The following is a 20435-nucleotide window of genomic DNA, read 5'->3' as shown; positions in this document are numbered from 1 at the left end:
TTAGCACTTTTTCAAGTTTAACTACCACGTTAGCCAGTATTTGCAGACAACCATGAAAACCTGCAGAGAAATGCGTCAATCTCCTAGCAACCAAAGCAATCACAAGGTGTTTGCATCTGAAACCTCCATGAACCACAGCCAAATCAGTCGGGGAATACATGTTTCTTTAGCAAATGCCGGTTGTATCACATCCAAAAGGGCGGACAAATCTTCATTTTTCCAATATGTGCATGACATTGCATAAGAAATCTAAATATATAGTTATTTTGTGTGTGTGTGTTTGTGTGTGATTTGTGTCATGCGCAATTAATGAAACTGGGTAAACGGTCGGCAGAAACACATGCAAATCAGCAGAGACCAATATGGAAGGCAAATCTTAAGTGTTAATGATTAATTAAACATTCATCCTTTCTCAGCCCACTTTTGCCCTCCCAGTCGGACCCGGACAGTAAAACCAGACAAAAACAATGTCACATTTCCATATGAAACCAAACTTGTGGGGTTTACGTACCTAAAAAGAAAATTGTTTTAAAAATAAAATTCAAAAAAGAGGGGGAGAAAGAGTGGGGTGCAAAAACATTTGTTCGACAAAATTAATAATCATATAACACAGAAATTACACGCAGCCAAATACGGGCGCATCACATGACCAAGAGTGAGTAACAAACTAAAAAAGAAAAGAACGAACAAAATTTAAAAAAACATTTTAAAAAAGGAAAATTTCAGCCAATCAGCAAGCGTCGGATGCAGCATAGAGACCAATCAAAACAATCGCAGCACTCCCACACCAAACACGTACGAGACGAGGATGGGACGGGAAGGTTAAGAGTACGGGATGCAAAAGTGAGAAGTAAAGAGACAGAGCCAGTCCATGTACAAAATAAACAGGAGAACGTAAAGATGGAGTGAAGAAAAACCAGAACAAGGGAGAAATTTTTACATGAGCAACACACACACACAGAAAAAAAACAAAAACTAATAACAATTACTGTTTAAAATAAAACATATATATATATACCAAGGTGCATCATTCAAATAAAGCAATCAATTTTGGTGACCATTCTCCTGAAAATCTCACTGTATGTGGTGGGTTGAGAAACAGAGCACCAAAGGATGGAGGGAGGAGAGCGAGAGAGGGGAGAGAAGGAGAGAGAGAGAGAGAGAGTGAGAGAGAGGAGGAGAGTGAGAGAGCAATCCTCATTCCCAAAAAAGGAGAGAAATAAAATAAACACGAGACACTATGCCAGGCATTAAAACTGTGTGTCACAAACTGAAAGACCAGTACACTACGACTACTACTACAACTACTAACACACAGACAGTCCACTACAAGAAAACCAAACCAAAGGAACAAAAAAGAAAAGTAAACGAAAAGGCAGCATAATAGAGACCCAAAAAACAGCAAGGTAAACCCCATATCGGTTTAGAGATGCATATGGTTACACAAAACTCGCTGATTCAGTAAGTGATAACAAGCTGGACGGCTGCATCAGCTTTTCATTCACTCAAACTTGTTATTGTTAGTTTATTGTAGGCAGTCACTTTAAAATGAGTTGCACCAAATAAACTACCTCTTTTTTAAATGAAACATTTAAAATCTAAATAGAATAAAATACTAAATTCACAGCTAAACACTCCCAGACGTTGCTGTTGTGTAAGAGAACCAACCATTGACTGCATGTAACAGAGTGAAACCAAGTGCATCTTTCCAGTGGCCAGCAGGGGGCGATGCCTCTGGTCAGAATTTAATATGAGGAAATTAAGCTTACTTAATTATTAAGAAATACTAAGTACTATATAACATATTTAGTATATATTTACATTTAGGAATACTAAATATGATGTTCACTTATGGTCCTATTTGGACTTAATGGAAAATCTAACCAGCACTTAATGTATTTAGGCATAGTCACGGTTACCTGCTGGTTCAAACTGAGCGTCACAATGAGGTAGAAATGTGATATAAGTGTCTTTAAATGTGGCATGCTTGTTAGTGCCAGGCAGGCTGAGTATTTCACAGAAACTGCTGATCTACTGGGATTTTACAACCCAAGCATCTCTAGGGTTTATGCAGAATGGTGTGCAATGTCCTCCGTTTTTCAGTCTGATCCAGTTGCTGCTGTTTTCATCTGTTATATATAGTTTAACTGCCAAAACCCCTTCCAGCTATCTCGTGTGTGAACTGTTTACATGAAAAACATGTAACTTTAAAAGGTATACCACAAACATCTGTGAAGTTCCTGTTAAAAAAAGGCTAACAGGTCTTAATTGGATAGCTTTGTAACAAGTTTTAATGGTGCAACCCATTTTAGTTAACTGCCGGACTGAAAATAAGAAACTTTCCAGCAAAACTTGTATGAAAAACTGGTGCGACTGTGTCTGGATGGTTCCTAATGGTTTTACTTGTACATCAATTAAGGAAAACATCCCAATATATATGTATATTGTTCCAATTGGTTTTTTAACGTCAAGGCAAAGCCAGTGTGCTAGCCTCGGTATGTACATTTGTGAAATCTTTGCCTTGGCAGTAAACACAGAAAGGGCTCTCCTGGCATAGCGACTGTCTGCAGTATGATATGCCAAGATCCTGCCTCGCCACATGTTCAGCATTAGGCCTCAGCCTGTGTGAACGTCAAATCATTTTTCAAAACACTGCGTCCAATTGGCAAATATCTGATAAATGTGCTCTCCCCGAAAAGCAGACAGACCGGTGAAATTAAAGAAAAAAAAAGAAAAGAAAAAAAAAAAAAGAAGAACAAAAACTTGAAAACCAGGGTAGCCTTAAATTGCCCTGCAAGTTCTGCATTCAGTCAAAGCGATCGTAGGCAGCACAGGGAGCAAAGCTTTGTTTCATTTCTGCTGATTTTTTTTTATTAATCAAGAAAATGGATGCTATATGCATTGAGTCCAATGGAGAATTAATAAGATGGGATTGTAGATAGCCGTGTCATTGCAATAAAAGAGGAGGGTGATTACATTCGGTCATTCCCAGTGAGGTGTTAATGACGTGGTGGAGGAGGGAGCGAGGGGGTGGGGGACGGCCATGTGGAGGAAATATTACTGCTAAAAAGGATCAGGTCTGTTGGAAGATGCTGTGTCAGTCTGTTTGTGTGAGAGTGTGTGTGTTTGTGATACTGCAGTGTGCACTGGAAAATGACACAATACCAATAAGGCCTCACACTGCATGGGCCTATCGCATTAAAAGCATCGGTATAGAGAAATGTAAAGATTAATAGTGTTAATGTAACAATAGATAAATACCCATTTGAAGGGTGGGTGGGAAAGGGGATCAATTTTAGTGATAGATGTTTGTACACAACTTACCGTTGCCGTAGAAACAGCGAGTGGTTACCGTGGAGACTGACAACAACACACAGAAGTCGTCAGGGAAACAGAAAAAATATAATAAATAAAGGAACAAATAATCCCAGGAACAAAAGAAACCTAAATGCCCCTCCCCGCCCTCCCCACCAACCACCACCTCATTTTGCCCCAAACCTGATAGCAGCATAGTTAGAGCTCAGAGTACGAGAGAAAGAGGAAGGGAAAGGAGAGAGGATGCTAGCTCTCGATGCTCTCACCATTGTAACAACAAACATATGGCAGAAAGGTGTTCAGTGCTCTAGAGAACATGGTCCAGAAAAATGGAGGTAACTGGGGAGGGGGACCTTAGCCACAACTAAGGAGCAAATGGAACACCTCCAAGGAAAAGAAAAGCAGACACCAAATAACACCACCCTCCATCGTTAGAGCAGAATAGCAAAAGTCAGTTTATCGCTGCCTGGGTCTATTCCAGTCAAAAGGGCAAGCGGGGACATTTTTGGATAGAAATGGACTGATTCTTGTGTGGCAAAGTTACGCCACAGAAGGAAAAAATGTGTGTTTGGACACTGAGTGACTATAATTTCCACTTTTATCCAGTCACCACAAAAGAGCACACTGAAGGACAGTCAAACAAGAAAAACTAGATGGATGAAAATAAAATAAGGCAAAAAACAAAGAAAACCGACCAAACATCTTTTCGTCTATTCCAAACTAATCAATACAAAATGACAGGAAGACAAACGTGACTGGCGAAAAGAGAATGAAGGGATATTGAAGAGAAAGAACAGAGCAGACACACAGCGACAGATCAAGGGTTGAAAAGGGCAAAGTGCAAACTCTCTTTCCCTGTTTCTTTCAACCGCTTTCTTCGTAAACACACACATGGACACGCTCACATTTCATTCATTAATCTTGGCCGCGGTGACTCATGCAGTAACAGAAAGCTCAAATAACAGATCAAATACTGTGTGTGTGTGTTGTGTGTGGGTACGTGCGGGGTGGGGGGCCGTGGTCATCTATGACAGGTGAGCCTTCGAATCAGACCGTGGCTGATCCTGTAACTTGCATTCGAGTTCATTCAAATGAAACTCTCACGGGGAAACGACTGATTGAAGGCCCAACTGTGTCTGTTAGAGGAGCGTGTGGCAGCAGCACCGTTTGGTGAGAATATGCGTTGTCAGGCATGCAGAAACACAGACACAACTGCTTCTCGTCCCTTTTCACCCGCACACATCCATGCAGTGATGACGACACTCCTCGGGCTCGCTTGCACCCCCGACTCAAATCCCTACTTTGCATGCAAAGCTGCACCGTTCGTGGCACAGAGAGACACACGTGTCAGCCATTCTGTGCTCTTGTGTTATATCTGACTAAAACTCTGCGCCGCGGAGGAGCCTTCACTTCCCATAACACTCCAGCAACACAGATCGATCGCAAACGCACAATTCTAGAGCGAGGGTTAGTGAATGGGAGTTTGCAGGGTCCAACATGGTCTCCGTCTCAATACCATTTCTTCTATGGATGGGTGAGGACCTGTAAGATATGTCCCCCCCCCCCCCCAATTTGTATTTTCTCCAAATCTCACAATAAAATGAGCCAAACTTGCAACAACTTAATTTTGTGTTTGATCAAAGTGTGCTTTGATCATGATTATTAGGATTAATCAAAAAGTTAACAGCCTAGCATCAAACATCTTCACCCTAAGACGGTCCCATGTAAATAAACAAAGAAGGAAACATTAAAAATTAGCTCCCTGAACAAAAGAAAATTGCTCTGTGCGACCAGCAGCTGTTATTCACACAGAGCAGAATCCAATCATCAGCCAGAAGCACATTTAGGACAGCTGCATTGTTTCAAAATGTGCGAGGCGCACACCAGATGTGTACACCAGCCTAAAAATAAAGTGGACCCATTATGTTCATTCCAAGCTCTACCAGAGTGGCTGTGTGATTTACATTAAAAAATATATTTTTATTTATTTTATTCCAGCCCTATCCTTATTCATCCTATCCCTCTAAGCTGACTTTCTTCTGATTGGCTGCCCCTCCCAAACAGCAGTGGTCTGCTTGAGATGACCATATAAGGATACAAGCTTCTGGCTGACAACATACAAATCAAAGACAAATAAAAAAACAAAAAAAAAAAACAAATATCTGAACAGTGAGCATTGAGAGGACTTTGATGCACAGGGATGACACTAAACCTTATTATTTGAAACTTTAGCTATGTTTAACATAAGCATCCACCTTTAGAGACAGAAAATAAGAAAAAGAATAATAGGCCCCCTTTAATTATTCTGTAACTGGAACTGAGACTATGATTGGACCCAAATCAACTCCGCTTACAGCCACTAACTACAAGTAGAATAAATCCGTGATAGCACGTACAACATGTGACTAAAATGTAGATGAAACAACACGTTAATGACAGCCAAAATGGTACAGTCAGACAGATGCTTGGAGTGTGGACTGCTTTATGTCAGGGCATACACACAATCAGAAAGACAGCCATGGATAGATAAAGATGTGCATGTTTGCAAGTGTGTACAAGATCCACATTGTCACAACTATATATAGGCCTATAGCACTCAGTGGTCTATATATAGAGTAAATGGTGATGAGATGGGAAGAAGCAGGTATAGACAAAGTGAACTGTAGTTGGGCCACTTACATGGATACATTGGAAGCATACAGGAAACTGACTTCTTCAAAGCGCAGAGTTTTATTCCAGACAAAGAGAAGTACAGTGTAACTTTAAGTACAACAATTCTGTTTCTACTCTCTTTCATTTAATCCACATACATGCACTCTATGGGGAGCTATGAAGGAAAACAAAAAAGAAATAAAATAAGACTACCCAATTCCACTTGCATGCACCAAGAATAAAAACAAGCCAGCACTCGACTACAGTACAGCATTCCTTTATCAATCATTTAGTCAAAAATCAGTCTAACAATTCAGCTAATCAAGCCTTTCTCCCCCAGTAAGTGAAACAAGCTATAAGCACTCAGGTGTAACTCAGTTCATGCCAACCGAACAAGTAAATTAACAGCCCGTCACCAAAACTAATTCAACAAAATAGCCATACATAATAAACATGCAAGAATAAACATCCAGCTGTCAGCAGTACTGCCTCAGCGAGGCTCCAGATTTCCAGATTAAAATATAAATCATGCACAACTAAATCTACATCAGCTAAACCCAGGCCACTGGATAGCAGTAAACTCTAGTCACACACGTAATAGTGAAATAGTTATGTCTAAACAGTCGCACAGGCCTATATTTCAGAGTTTCTGAATTATAAAAGAAACGTGAGATTTCACTGTTGCTCTTTTACCATATTTGTCTCTGAAAACAAACTTCAACAAACTCTGAAATCATACGACCGGTTGAAGCGTGAGTTACTGCAGCGACATCTGCGAGAAAGGAGAACTGCCAGAGAGCATTGCCTGAAATAGAAATGTCCGGCCGTTTCTCCTTGGCTGGAAGAATGTATAAACACAAATCCACTGTTTGTCCTGCGCCAGCCTTTTGTCTCTTCAAGCCCATGCACCATAAACAGACAGAAAGAGAGAGGCTGCTCTACAGACTCCTGCTGCTGACCCACCATGCGGCTGATACGTGACTCACTACGAGGCCATCGCTGCTACTGGAGTTCAACAAAACACATGCAAAGTGACGACTGAAAACAAAGATGTCTTGCTGTTTGACAAAAGTGACTTACATCATGCAAAAATCTGGGAAGAGTCACAGAATCGGGTTAAAGCGATGCCAGGAACGACACAGGTTGTTGATATACAAAAGGAAAAACTGATGCATGGTAAACTGGCTCCATCAGTATCCATTCAGCTTGCTGACTGACTGAAGGTGGAGGTGGCGGAGGGGAATATAATGTTGTACCAGTGGATGCAGGTGGCTGTTTCTCATTCTCCACCACACTGCAGCAGAACTGAGAGTACATAACTAAAAAGGTTCCAGCCTCATCCATCATGCAGGAACTGCCTTGCACACACCCACACACAGACAAACACACACACACACACATACTCGTCACAAGGAAATCACCACAGTAAGCCCATGCACAAATCCTGGCTTACAATGGCACAAGTCAAGTGATCCAATATGGATAACTGGCTGATTGAAACCCCAATTAAAAAAAAAGAGGGAGGGGGAAAAAAAGAAGAACTCAATTAAAAAACTAAGCACATGCTTCAGGTAAAACATGGGAAAGATGTCACGCAAAAAACACACAACCTCAAACCACAAAAACCAAAAAATAAATAAAATCAAGTGTACATTTCATCAGAAAGAACCCAGACTTCCATAAAGTGAGCATGCGTCAGTGTTGCTGTGATTCCCAGCATGCTGCTGTTGCATCAGGAGCCAAAAGCTGTCACAACCACTTAGCCACAGCACCGGGAGAGGGGAACACAGAAGGATTTCTCTATGCTGGGGGAGAAAAATAAGAGCATCTGACAGCAATCTGCCATGCATCGTCCTTTCACTGCGTTCCACTTGTGCCCTCCGGTGCAAAATACACAAATCTCATTCCAATTGTTGCACGAGAAATTGTAACGTTAGCGTGGCTGCAAGTTGTGCATCAGTTGAGGGGGGCAGGTAAAAAGACAACAGGTTAATATACAGAAGGCAGGGGAGGAAACACTTCAGAGGAAAAGTACCCAGCATGCCTTAGTGTAGTGTTCTTGCACCCCTAATCATTCCCACCACAAAAACAAAACATCAAAATAATAAATCAAGTCTTTTGGGTTTTAAAAACAAGAAACATATTGCAGAGGACCGGTGTGGGATACCACTGGGCTGCATCAGAGCATATCACTAAAGGGAGGACGGGAGCTAGCTAGCACGTCAGTGATCAAGCAGAATTATGGTGGGAGTAGAGAGAGGAGACAAGAAAAGAAGGAAGAGAAAGGGAGAGAGGAAAATTACCTCAATCTTACGACCTTCCACCAGTGTGCCGTGGAGCTTTTCCCTGGCTTTCTCTGCGTCTGCGCTGTTCTCAAATGTCACAAAGCCAAAACCCTGTGGTACGCAGCAGAGGTTAGAGAGGTTGATGGTGAGTGAGGGGCATGTCAGAAGGGATTGCCGACCGGTAGAGGAGAATCTGCGGGACGCATTCTGACACTGTTAAACAGATGACTTTAGTTCTGGAACAGCGATTTCTCACGCGGACTGCTAATACCACATGACAAATAGTCACAGCTACACAGGAAATCATTCAGCAGTAAGCCAGTCACAGTATCGAGTATCGTTGCTTGATGCGCACTTACCTTTGAACCCCTCTCATTGAAAATAATCTCAACATCCAGGATCTTCCCAAATTGCTGCGAAGAAATTTGAGGAAAGAAATATTAGCCAACAAACTTAAATCAATGAGGGATCTCACGATTCTGTTCTTAATTAATAAAAGTCATTCAGGGCCATGTAAAGCCATCTGAATTAAAGCTACTTTACACTAGGGGTCACTGTTACACAAAAGACAACATTTGCATTTTAATGTGCATTTCTTTGCGTTGAACTCTGCTCCATTTCTTTCCTCCTACTTTGACACTCATACAAACACGATGACACAGATAAGAGAACACCCATCAGTCTCCTTTCTTTATGACCGTTTCACTCTTTTGTCTGTCGCTCTGAGGCAGCCCCTTATATGGAGGTCGCAGGGTGTCATGACTGATTTATTGATCCCCGCCTTAAAAATGAGGCTCCAACAGTTCTTACCCCGAACATCTGCCTGAGGTCTGGGTCCCGGAAGCGGAAGGGGATGTTTGAGACATGGAGGCGTTTGGGGGTCCCTTTGGCCTCTGTCGAGTCTCCTGCTGAGCCTCCCGCTCCTGTGCCTCCTGCGCCGCACTGTACACCCGCCTCACCCTGAGACGTCTCCTCTGTCTTTACCTGTTTGTGGGAAGAAGAGGAGAGCGAGACAGATGGAGTCAAGTTATAGCGCCGTATAGATTGGAAAGAAGATGCAGAACTCCATCTGTTTACAGACTCGATATCATTATGTATAAGATAATATTTTAAATAATTAAACATTTATATTTATATTCAAAATACATAACTGGATCATAAATGAGCAGTATGGAGACAAGGTTAAGAAGACAAGGCTGAGACGGTTTGGACACATCAGAGAAGATTTATGGATGTAGAGAAACAGAACATGCAGAGAATGCAGAAGCAGCAGCAGCAGAAGAAGAAACAATGGAGAATAAACCAAAAGGGAAAAAAAGACAAGCAATTTATTTTTATTTTATTTAAATGCCTGTTGCATCAACTCCTCTCTCCTTTCCTCTTCAGTATGGCAAGTCAAAGAATTCAAAAGTTACAAAAACATAAAATACAAATATGACGCTACATATCTGGTCAAGCTGTGGTAACCAGAAAATACTGCCCTCCTATCCAGGTGTGAGCTGCATGGTGAGTTGAGCTTTTTTATTTATATAATATTCAATTATATAACTGTGCAAAAGGGTTTTTAACATATTGGTAAACAAAAAAGAAGACATGAATTTGAATAATGAAATAAAGATTCAATGTGAGTCTTGATACATTCTTATATTTAGATGAAAATCTACTCATTAGCTCAGTAGCAACATGTTAGATTGTTGTTATTTGATCATCATATCAATAAGTGTACTTAACATTATGTATTTAAAGTTAAATTTAACTGAGAGGTCAAAATGTCAGACATCATCATAAGAAAGCGTGTTCCTCAAAGAGGCAGCGGCCATGTTCAGAGGCACTGATGTTATCAGTGGGAAAAGCTCCTCCTACTTCTAAAAAAAATAATAAGAAGAAACAAAATATCTGATCAAAGTTTCTTAAAATAACATGGACAAAGTCAACTATGTGAAAATAACAAAGAGCGCCCGTTGCATTTTATGCCTGTTTTCTGATAAGATACACGCAAAAAAGTAAAAGCCCGTGGGGATCGTGAGTCCAACTTGACTGGCGGTTTCTCGTTTTGATCAAGCGTTTGGGGTTTTTGGCCTCAGCTAGTAACCCAGATGGGAGGGACTAGGAATGAAATCAACAATGAAACAAGCTGAGAAATGAGAAGAGGTGCGTCCACACAGTTTTGCCGGCAGCCTCGCTCTTATGCCTGTCTACACAGGATGTGTTCAGGTTTGTACGTAATTAAATGTTTGTAGAAAGCAGTCACCCAAATTCACCTATCCTGCAGTCTAAAAGTTTAGACTCAAAGCAAAAGGACAGTTTTTTGCATCTGCATATAAAGCGAAAAAGATTAAAACAGAAATGTCCCAGTTTGATCAGATGAAGATGAGATAAATGCTCATTTCATGCCAGTATCTTTAGGGAGGCAATGTGATCATATTGACATTTAGCAAATGCAGTGAGCCGTTTTTATTTTATTAGATTTGGCTGTTAACATTCAAATGCTTGCTAAGCTAATATAAACACAACATGGGAATTTAGATCCGTAGGTCCTTGCTATTAAAACTAAAATCACCTGATGATGATGTTACTGGTGCTGGAGAAAAGTCAGCTAACTAAAGTGAGCACAAACAAATAAAGGTGTATGACTGTAACAGTGTCGGTAATGAAGTCTGCTGAGGAATGCCAAAAACTGAGCAGGCAGCTACTGTTACCTCAGATTTGAGAGAGTTAATATTATTTTAGCAGCACAGCGTGTCGTGGTTTATGAGATGAATCATTATCAACTTGTAAATTCTGAACACATTTTAATGACCATTAAATCACTGTGGTTTTTATTTTCTATAATAATTAGTCAACAAAACACACCTCTCAGCTTTTCATGTATTCATGTATTTTGAATCTGGGGTTTTTGGAGACATGAAGTATAAATGTGCAAAAAGACAACATAGAAAAAACAGGTTCAGACATTTTCCATAGTGGATATTTAAGGTATACGGTTTCATTTCCAAAAATGTTGTAATACAGTTCAGTGGACTACACACTGAACTTAGAGGATAGTATCACTCGATCTGATACCAGTTTTTGCTATAGAAACTATCCATATTTGAATCACTCCGCCCACCTCTACAAGGTGTATATATATGTATGTATGTATGTATGTATGTATGTATGTATGTATGTATGTATGTATGTATGTATGTATGTATGTATGTATGTATGTATGTGTGTGTGTGTGTGTATATATATAGGGAATGAAATTGTGGTGCTTACATTGCTGCTGTTGTTGTTGGTGGAGGTGGGGGCTCCATTTGCACCAGCCCCTACCTCTGCTGTACCTTGGCCTCCAGCACCAAACATGGCCCCAGGGCCAAACTCTGTTCCCGGTAGACCGTTTTGAGGAGGGGGTGGAGGAGGGAATGCTGTAAAGGGTGGGGCCACCAAACCCTCCTGTCCTCCTGTCGAATCCTGAGAGCCCTGCGGGAGCGGGGGAAGGAGGGGGAGGGGGGGAGACAGAGACAGCTTAACATATATTCTCAGTGAGCTTTTTACAGCGACTGCAGCTCCCTGACGGAGAGAGAATGAAGGGGTTAAAATCCTGCCTATCAAATTTCACTCTCTCTCTTCCTCTCTCTCTCCTTTACCACGCAGTCACTGCTTCATTCCCTGCCTCGCTTTACCTCCATATCTCTGACAGGCATGTGTTTTCAGTCAGCCGACCATGAAATATTTACAGCAAACACATCTATTATTAGGGCAGTATGGTGGCGCAGTGGTTAGCACTGCTGCCTCACAGCAACAAGGTCCTGTGTTTGACTCCCAACATCTACCTGCGGCCTTTCTATGTGGACTGTGGGTAGCCCTGCTTCCTTCCACAGTACAAAGTCATTATTACTGGGGTTAGATTAATCCAGGTGTGAACGTGAGTGCGAATGGTTGTCTCCCCGATAGACTGGTGACCTGCCTCTCGCCCTATCCCAGCTGGGATAGGCTCCAGCCCCCCCAGCGACCCCGATAAGGAGGGGATCATCTATTATTAAGTCGCGAAATTTGATACAAGGTTTGAGATACAAAGATGCTTCTAGGATGGATGGACGAGTCGGTAGATAAATACCAACAGCGGCATGTAAACTGTGACATATTTACATACACTGCTGCATTGTGTGACTACTTGGGAGGATAAGCTGTACTTCAGATTAGATGTGTGTAAGCAGGAGCTTCACTGCCTACGGCTCTGTATCAGCAGCAGGATCACCTACAGATTCTTTATAGCTGCTGCTGCTCCGGCACGCTCAGAAATACACACACACACACACACACACACAGACTCACACACACACACACACATATACCTTTATCTTGTGTGTTTGGGTGTGTGGTGACTCTGCACTATTGCTTGCTTCAATCATTTCACACACTCAAGGGCATTTACAGCAAAGCCAGAGTAAAAGAAAGGTAGGGGATGGACAGGGAGACGCAGAATGAGTAGGTAGGCTGAAAGAAAAGATGGATTTATTTTTTTATTTTTTTAAAAAAAGGCCATCAAGTTTGGGGTCAGGGCTGGTTTTTCTCTACCAAGCTAGGCAGGATGACACACCGCATCCAACACCATTAACCACTGGTCTGGTCTCTGCCATGGGCTGTATCTGGGCTGGGTGACGCCTAGAGACACTCTGTCTCCAGACAGCCTTTTTAATTAGGCAGAGTAACTAAGATGCCGCAAAGCAAATGGGCTCTTTCCCTTTCTCTAATCCTATAGCCTGACTGCTTACTGTTCTTCTGCAGTGACAGCCGCAGTGGCTGTAAACAGTCAACTGAGGCTAAAAGGCCCATCTGCAACACAAGCAGCTTCCTGGAGTCTGAGCCCAGCTGATAGTGGAGGAATCAGAGAAGACTGCGTATTCCACAAACAGGCTGGAAAAATCTGGGGAACTCATCCACTACCGTTCTGACTGCAGGAAATGCACGTTAGGGGGAAAAGAAAAAAAAAAAAAAACAGTGTGTTTTGCATCCAACTATGGTCTTCGTCACCTTGTGATAAAGACGGGCCATCAAAAACCTGTTCAAAAAGAGACAGCGCACCATTAAAATTTATTAGCTGGGCCTTAGCCTGGCTATGTTAAATCAAAGCATAAGTGTTCTTGTTAGGGCATGTGAGCTCATAAACGTGCAGTAGCCTGTGTTAAGCCACCAAAGGGTGTGTTCTTCAGGCATATCCCGACCCATGGCTGAGTCACAAAAACACACTCATAGTGCTGGGCAGAAAGGAGGAAGACTGAGTGAAGAAAGGAAAGAGTGACAACATAGCGAAGAGGAAAGGGGAATTAGATCGGGCCTGAAAAAAACTGGACTACGTGCATTTATGCAATGCTAACAACTCAAGCTGCCGTAGTCAGCCAAAGACAGTCACACCTACTCGGCAACCAATGAACTGCTTTTGTGATAGGGGGAGTATTTTTTTTAGTCTACATTACTATAAATACTCATAAAAGCTATTGTTATTTTAAAGGGAATCCCTAACTATTTTTCCATGTTGCTGAGAAAGCAAGTTTCACATCCAGTTTGGGCTGCTGTGGACCTGCTGCTACTGCCTGCGGGGCTCGGTGAAGCTGTGGCTGCATGCGAGTGTCCAAACACATTCAAACAAACCAATCCTGAAAGCCTTGAGCGTTTCACACAAACATTTGTAGAACAACACTGACAGGTTAGCAGAGTGCTTTTGCATGATAGGTTTTGTTGTTTGCTGAGCTGTGATGTGCAAAAGTTTACACTTGACTTTTTGGTCATCTGTTCTCACAAAACACAGCCACACTGACTATTTCCTTTAACGTGGTGTCAGTTAGTTTGCAAACAGTTTCGAGCGAAAGGTCTGTAGATGTAAAAATGAATTAAAGTAGCAGTCACTGTTAGGCTGTGCCAAGCTTAAGAGTTGCGAGGGAAAGAGTTGTAGGAAAATGTTTGTGTGACGTAACCTATGAGCAACGCTGTTGCCTGGATTTATGCTTGTTCTGCATTATGTGTTAATTACAGTGTGGTCGTGTCCCACTGTTTTATACGCGGTGCCAGCCACGACAGAAACAAACGAAACTGGGATTTTTTCCCTCCTGTGTCCAGGGGAGTTGTCTCCCTCATCTCCTCCCCCAACTGGTCGGAGCCCCTCCATGAGCCTGGTTCTGTTGGTGGTTTCTTCCTGTTAAAAGGGAGTTTTTCATTCCAACTGTCACCAAGTACCGATAACAGGGGGTCATCTAATTTTCAGGATTTTCTCCCAGCGACTTGAGGCTGTTGAGACTGTTGCTATCGGCAATAAATATCTATATACATTTAAAAAATTGAATTCAACAGGAATTTGCTGACATTTCTGAGTATTTAAATGATTATTTTTTCACATATTGAGATGATGATTCTCTCACTGATAAATTCAACAAATATGTGGTGAAAAAGTAGCCAGAAATGCACAGGAGGAATTACCGGTATTGAACGGGTCAATCACAGTATCTCCGGATGACGTCGACCCCACGTCTAGTTATATTTGTAGGAAGGCTACGCAGTAGCTATGGCGTAGACTTCAGGCTGAAGCATAAATCCACAGTAATGGCAGACCAATATTAATTTGGTCGGATGAGAGCATATCAACCAAACAATGGACCAGCTGACCTCTTCTAATGCCCCCGCCTGCTTGTAGCATAATTAGTCATACGAAAAAAGCATCTTGAAGTATTGTACCATTCATCATCCTGCTGCTGAGGCTTAACAAAACAAACAGAGTGCTTATGACCATGTTTGTGGACTCAGACACCAAATTAAAAGATACAGTTTTTTTTAAATGAATTATTGGATAAATAAATGAACTGGACTAATAAACAGGACAAGGAATAAAGCTGTCAGTGGATCCAGATCAGACTGGATAAGACTACAGTGTTAGGGTGACACAGGCATTCCCGACCCGCTGACTAGGAAGCAGTGCTGCCCTACATGGCAGCGTCACATATTGAAAAAAGGAGAGGGGGGGGGGAAGGAAAAAGAAAACAGTGGAAAAATGAAAGGGGGACTTAGCGGGGAGAGAGGAATTATAGGAAATAATGAGACACGGCATTAGAGTTACGTCTGGTTTCAAGAAAAACTTTCCAAAGGAAGAATTTTGACGCTGTAAGATAAGATTAAACAGGATACGCTTCTTATTAAAGTGTCATGAAAAGCAATCTGAGCAAAGGTGAAAACAGAGTAGCTTCAAGTATCAGCTGAAAAGCTCGCAAGGCCTTTTTAAAATTAAAATCTGATATCGCAAATAAGAACGAAAACCATGACCTATTCATCCCAAAACACACAGTGGGCGATTTACTCGAGAGACCCGAGGCTGTGTTTTTACATACACACAGAGAATTATGGCAGGGGGGACGGGGGGGTCACCTTGTAACCACCTGCACCAGCCACAAAGTCAACACCCTAATTGTGATGATGCTGAAAAATTCATGACAATTTGTCTATTGCAACTATCTACTAAGTTGTCTGGCTGAAGGCAGAAATACTACTCACAGACTGTTTTCCAACTGCAGTCCATCTATTTTTCCTTTCCCTTCAGCTGAAGTCAGTGTGCCTGTGTTTATCTCCCCCGTCCACCCACCCTTCTCTCTCTTCCCTCCCTTCATTCTTGACTGCCACGCTTGATGAAAGCAAGAGGGCCATATTTTTTCGCCTTCTTTCAAACCCACTGGCTCTCTCTCCTCTCCAGTCACTCAAAGCCCCAACTGCACTGATATGTCCATCAAAGTGCAGGCCACAGCCCCATCTCCTTATACAGCTGCCTCTATGCAGACGCTGCTCTCTCTTGAATGTGTGCCAGTTGTCATTTAGAGGTACATCCATAGTGCACTGGCTCACATCCAGAGGACACATAGATAGATATCTGGCAACAAAAGTGCCTCAACACAGAACCTTAAGTCGAAGCTCCTGTTCCATATGCTGCAGCCATAACTGTAATCAGAAGCAGCTCGTAGCTTAGACGTAACCACCGACTCCTGTTAAGGCTGTCAGGAGCTTCCGGAGTAATCAACGGCGAATATTTAATGCTTTGGTTGGAGCTCTTGAGTGGGAGAGCAGTGGGTGGGGTGCTGCTGAAGACGATGAAAGCAGGACACGCAACTTTATATTTAATTAAAAGGCATTTTCTCTTAAGGACTCTGGTTTTATAACCACAACGTCGTCTGACAAAAATGACCACACGCAGCTTTGCTATTTTTACGACTGATTTAAAATTAGAAACAACCTAAAAAAAGAGTCTTTTATTTTTTATTAATATCACACACTGCACTGCCTCCATTTTGGTAACAAACTACTAGAACAACATTGCACATGTGCAAACGGTTCATTCACAAGTCTGCCTTTTTGCTTTCCTCTGCCAAAAACTGCACAGAGATGACTAACAGAGAGGTGCACCGTGGCAGGAGAGAGTGACCCCATGCTCGACAGCTAGAGTTGTTGCTAAGGAGGAAAAAACAAACTCCAAAGAGTTGTCAAGTTTGGAAAAACTAGGTGAGCTAAGTAACTGAGTAACGATCACGGTTGGGGATCAGGGAGATATCCAAGCTGAGGTGGTGTTGATTTCCACTCGTTTAAAATAAAAAATTAACATAAGCCAAATCCAAATACCAAACCTGCTGTATGAACTACAGACTAACCCCACGCTGTCTGTCAGTGTCAGCGGCTCCACAGCTCTGCTGAGATCTATGACATGCAGCCTGTCGGTTTTTGACAGCTCTGATCAACATCACCATCAGTATCATTACCATAATCACACAGACTTCTCTCAAACACTCGCACTCACCTTGGGCGATGTGTCCTAAAAATAACCAACCAAAATTGTTTTCCTTTAGAAAAACTGCAACAGTCACGCAAACAGAAATTAAAAGTTTAAAACAAACATCGGCTTGTGTATTGTGCAGTAAGTTGGCCTGCGCATACAATAATGCATCATGTGCAAGACTGTCAGTGTTTTTATGACAGCTGTTGATAAAGAGCAGCAGGACCGCCATCGCTGTGCTGAGGTAAAAATGATCACCATCTGAATAATTAGTCAATTATATGATGGGCGAAAAATGAATCACAATAACTATCGTGATAATCAATTAGTCTTCAATAATAATAACACGTTATTAGGTTCCATTTATTTAGATGACTGGATTTGATGCTTTAATTGTCAATAATGACAGTGAGTTGATATTTAAGGGTTTGGACTATTGATCAGAAAAAAATATATTTGCAAAACAACTTTTGGCTCGGATGAAATCATAACTGGGATTTCATTTTCTTTTAAAAACAAAGCATCAACTGAACTGCAGAATAATTAATAATGAAAGCTATGTTAAACTCCCACAGCAGTGACTGAGGCTATAATATGATTTTATAACGATTTAATAATATTTTTCCAAAAATATTTAATATTATGAGCAATTTCAAGGGCAGTTTAAATTAAAATATAAACCATAAAATTTCATTAAATCCCTCACTGAGATATTCCAGTGAAACCCAGCCATGGAGGCCTCGAGCCAGTGTTGGTCCCAAGCTCAGATAAATTGGGAGGGTTGTATCAGGGCGGGCGTCCAGCTTAAAAATCTGTGCCAGATCAAAAATGCGGATCGTGAAGAATGACCTTTCCGTATCAAATCGGTTGAAGCTTAGGCTGAGCGGCAGGTCAGTGGAAAATATGCCACTGTTGGGAAAAGACAAAGGGTGGAAGAACAGGATGAGACGGAGGCAGATGATTTACTGTGTGGACCCTTAAGGAAGCAGCCAAAAATGAAGAACACTGATGTATTTCAGTGAGGAACTTGGATGCAAATTTCAGGTTAATGTGTCCAAATTCGGTGCACAATCTTTAGCTAAAACACTGTCTGCAATCGTTCTACTGCATGATAATTCAGTCCAAACACACTTAATCTGCCCATTTCTCAGCCTGACATTTGATCTGCTGCATTATGCATTTCACCAATTTCCAAATCATAATAATAATATTGCGAGGAAGTATGCTGACATTTACGTCATTATGGCACTCAGCTCATCACTGCACTTAACACTTAAACAATTAAAGCTTCCCGAATCGTTCATTCCAACCGATTTACAGAGCATTCAGCAGTAAAATCATCTGTTAAACCTCGATTACTGACAATTTGCAAACAATAAAAGGACCAATAAAAATCTAAAAATCACCATTCGTCAAGTTCAGAAATCGAAAATCTTAATCTACTCTTGGGTAAATCTTAGCTTGCCAGTACTGAAAAATGCTACAAGATGGACCATTCGTTCCCTGCTGCCATACCTTTTGCAGAAGATGATGAAATGTAAAAGCCCAGCAGCACTGACTTACTGCTGCAGTGTAAGCTAGGGTATGGTGTGTGTGCAGACACCCAGTGTTACACTGCTGTTTATCATGCAGGGGAAGGTAACCTAGGAGATACAGTACCGCATACATTTCGGCTTCTTCTGCACAACGACACTCGTGGTGTTCTGTGTGCACGTATTTGCTGTGAGGTAACATGCGGAGTGCTTTCACACCTCAACCCGCATCGCACAGGCCTCGGGCAATGGCATTTAGAGCAGCAGCATTAGTGTCGGACAGCATCACGGTGGCTTTTACAGGCGGTGGGAGAACAGTTAACCCTCAGGTGGAGCAGTTTCACACAGTGCATTAGACCATCAATATGGAGGACTCTGGCTCGGTGTTTATTTTGGTAACATGCACGATGTGTGTCCCTCTGTAAAATTGGAAAATTAGTTTTCTCTGGAAGTTTCTATTTTGAGACTTGCAAAACACAAAGAAACACCCATAATCCAAAAAGGATAACAATAATGAATAAAGCTAAGCATGCAGCTACCTAGAATAAACTGTCTGCTGGTGTACTGTGATACTCTCAGCACAAACACACAGGCAGCTGTCTCCCACAGACAAACATGCACACAGAACCCTGAGGATTAAAGACTTGGGTGTGAATCCCCTGCAATTTCCCTGAAGATCTGTCGCTGCATGGCACTAACCGAGTACTCTCTTGCAAACAGAAGACGTTTTAGGACTGGCACATAAGCAGCCGAGTTGGAGGACTATGCGCTGCTGTGCCGCTGCAGAGTCACATGATCGTGTCCAGTGTGCAACACAAAAACGGGCTGCCAATTAAATGCCTCGACTAACACGACGCATGGCCGGGCAATGCAGCTGCAAACAAATCACCATCGAATTTAAATTTTGATTCAAGTTTGATCTTTTTTTCCCCCCATGCTCAATAAACTAAGACATAAACATATTTTTGGGCCTACATGAGCAAAACAGCTGGAGAGCTTGGAAGCTTTTCATCATTTTGCATATTTTTCAAATGCAGGCTCATACAACTATAGACCAGTCTAGTTTTGACACAGTAAGAACAAAGTCTGCTGCCTAATTCATCTGCTCCTGCTGTTTGTGTTTGTTGACATCAGCCTCATATCTGCAGATACCTGCTGGCTAGCTCGCGTTAGCTGCCCAGCGGGTAGGGAACGAACAGACTGAACAAAGTCTAATCCACACGCTGATCAGTTGACCCTCGTGGCTCGAACCACCATCACCAGATAAGGTGCCCCGCTGGCAAAACAGAATCCGAGAAATGAAGCGCATTTTCCACCAAATGCACCGTCCAGCTAGTCAGATCCAGTCAGTGACAATTTCTAACTGAAGCTAACTCTCGCTATGGCAAACCTTTAGTATTCCATCAACTGCACTGCGGTCACTAGCTGATGTTTATCCACAGTATGCTATAGAGACGTGTCACCCAAAATAGAGAGCAGTGCCATAAATTTTGCAGAAGCCGGTGTGCCTGGTGATGTGTCACCTCCAAAGTGCATTCCCCCATGGGACTAAGGCACGGCCCCCCCTGCTCTCACACCCTTCAAGTCATTACCTCAATCCTCCATTTGGTGCTACTCTCTTTAAAAGACGAATAACGTGTTTGCCTCGCAGCTGCGCAAGCTTGCAAAGCAAAGAATTACAGAGGAGGGGGGAAAGAGAAAAACAGCAGAAACACGGGGGGAGAAAGAGACGGCTAGTGTGGGAAAATGAGAGTTGATCATGACGCTTTGGAGGTCTGGAGGGAGAAGTACCTTCACCAGTTTTTGGGAGTCTTATATGCAATCACTGTGTCATCATATGTGCACAGTAACACAGCAGAGGTCTGT

The 20435-nt window shown here is 42.1% G+C and overlaps 1 protein-coding gene across 6 annotated transcripts in view; it reads right to left on the bottom strand.

The window, feature by feature from the left end:
- The window catches only part of LOC116327144 (RNA binding protein fox-1 homolog 2-like), a 53303-nt gene that overhangs the window by 15057 nt on the left and 17811 nt on the right, over positions 1–20435 (bottom strand). For all 6 annotated transcript variants that reach the window (XR_005612786.1, XM_031748643.2, XM_039610934.1 and 3 more), the window contains 4 exons: positions 11511–11714; positions 9063–9236; positions 8612–8665; positions 8271–8363 (listed from right to left, as the gene is read on the bottom strand). Coding sequence is in view for 5 of the 6 variants with exons in the window: in XM_031748643.2 (XP_031604503.2) it covers positions 8271–8363; positions 8612–8665; positions 9063–9236; positions 11511–11714 (525 nt within the window). In the remaining variant the exon portion in view is untranslated. The remainder of the gene's footprint in view (positions 1–8270; positions 8364–8611; positions 8666–9062; positions 9237–11510; positions 11715–20435) is intronic.

This window comes from Oreochromis aureus, linkage group 4, assembly GCF_013358895.1.
Source record: "Oreochromis aureus strain Israel breed Guangdong linkage group 4, ZZ_aureus, whole genome shotgun sequence".
Taxonomy (NCBI): Eukaryota; Metazoa; Chordata; class Actinopteri; order Cichliformes; family Cichlidae; genus Oreochromis; species Oreochromis aureus.
This window is presented reverse-complemented; position numbering and strand designations above follow the sequence as displayed.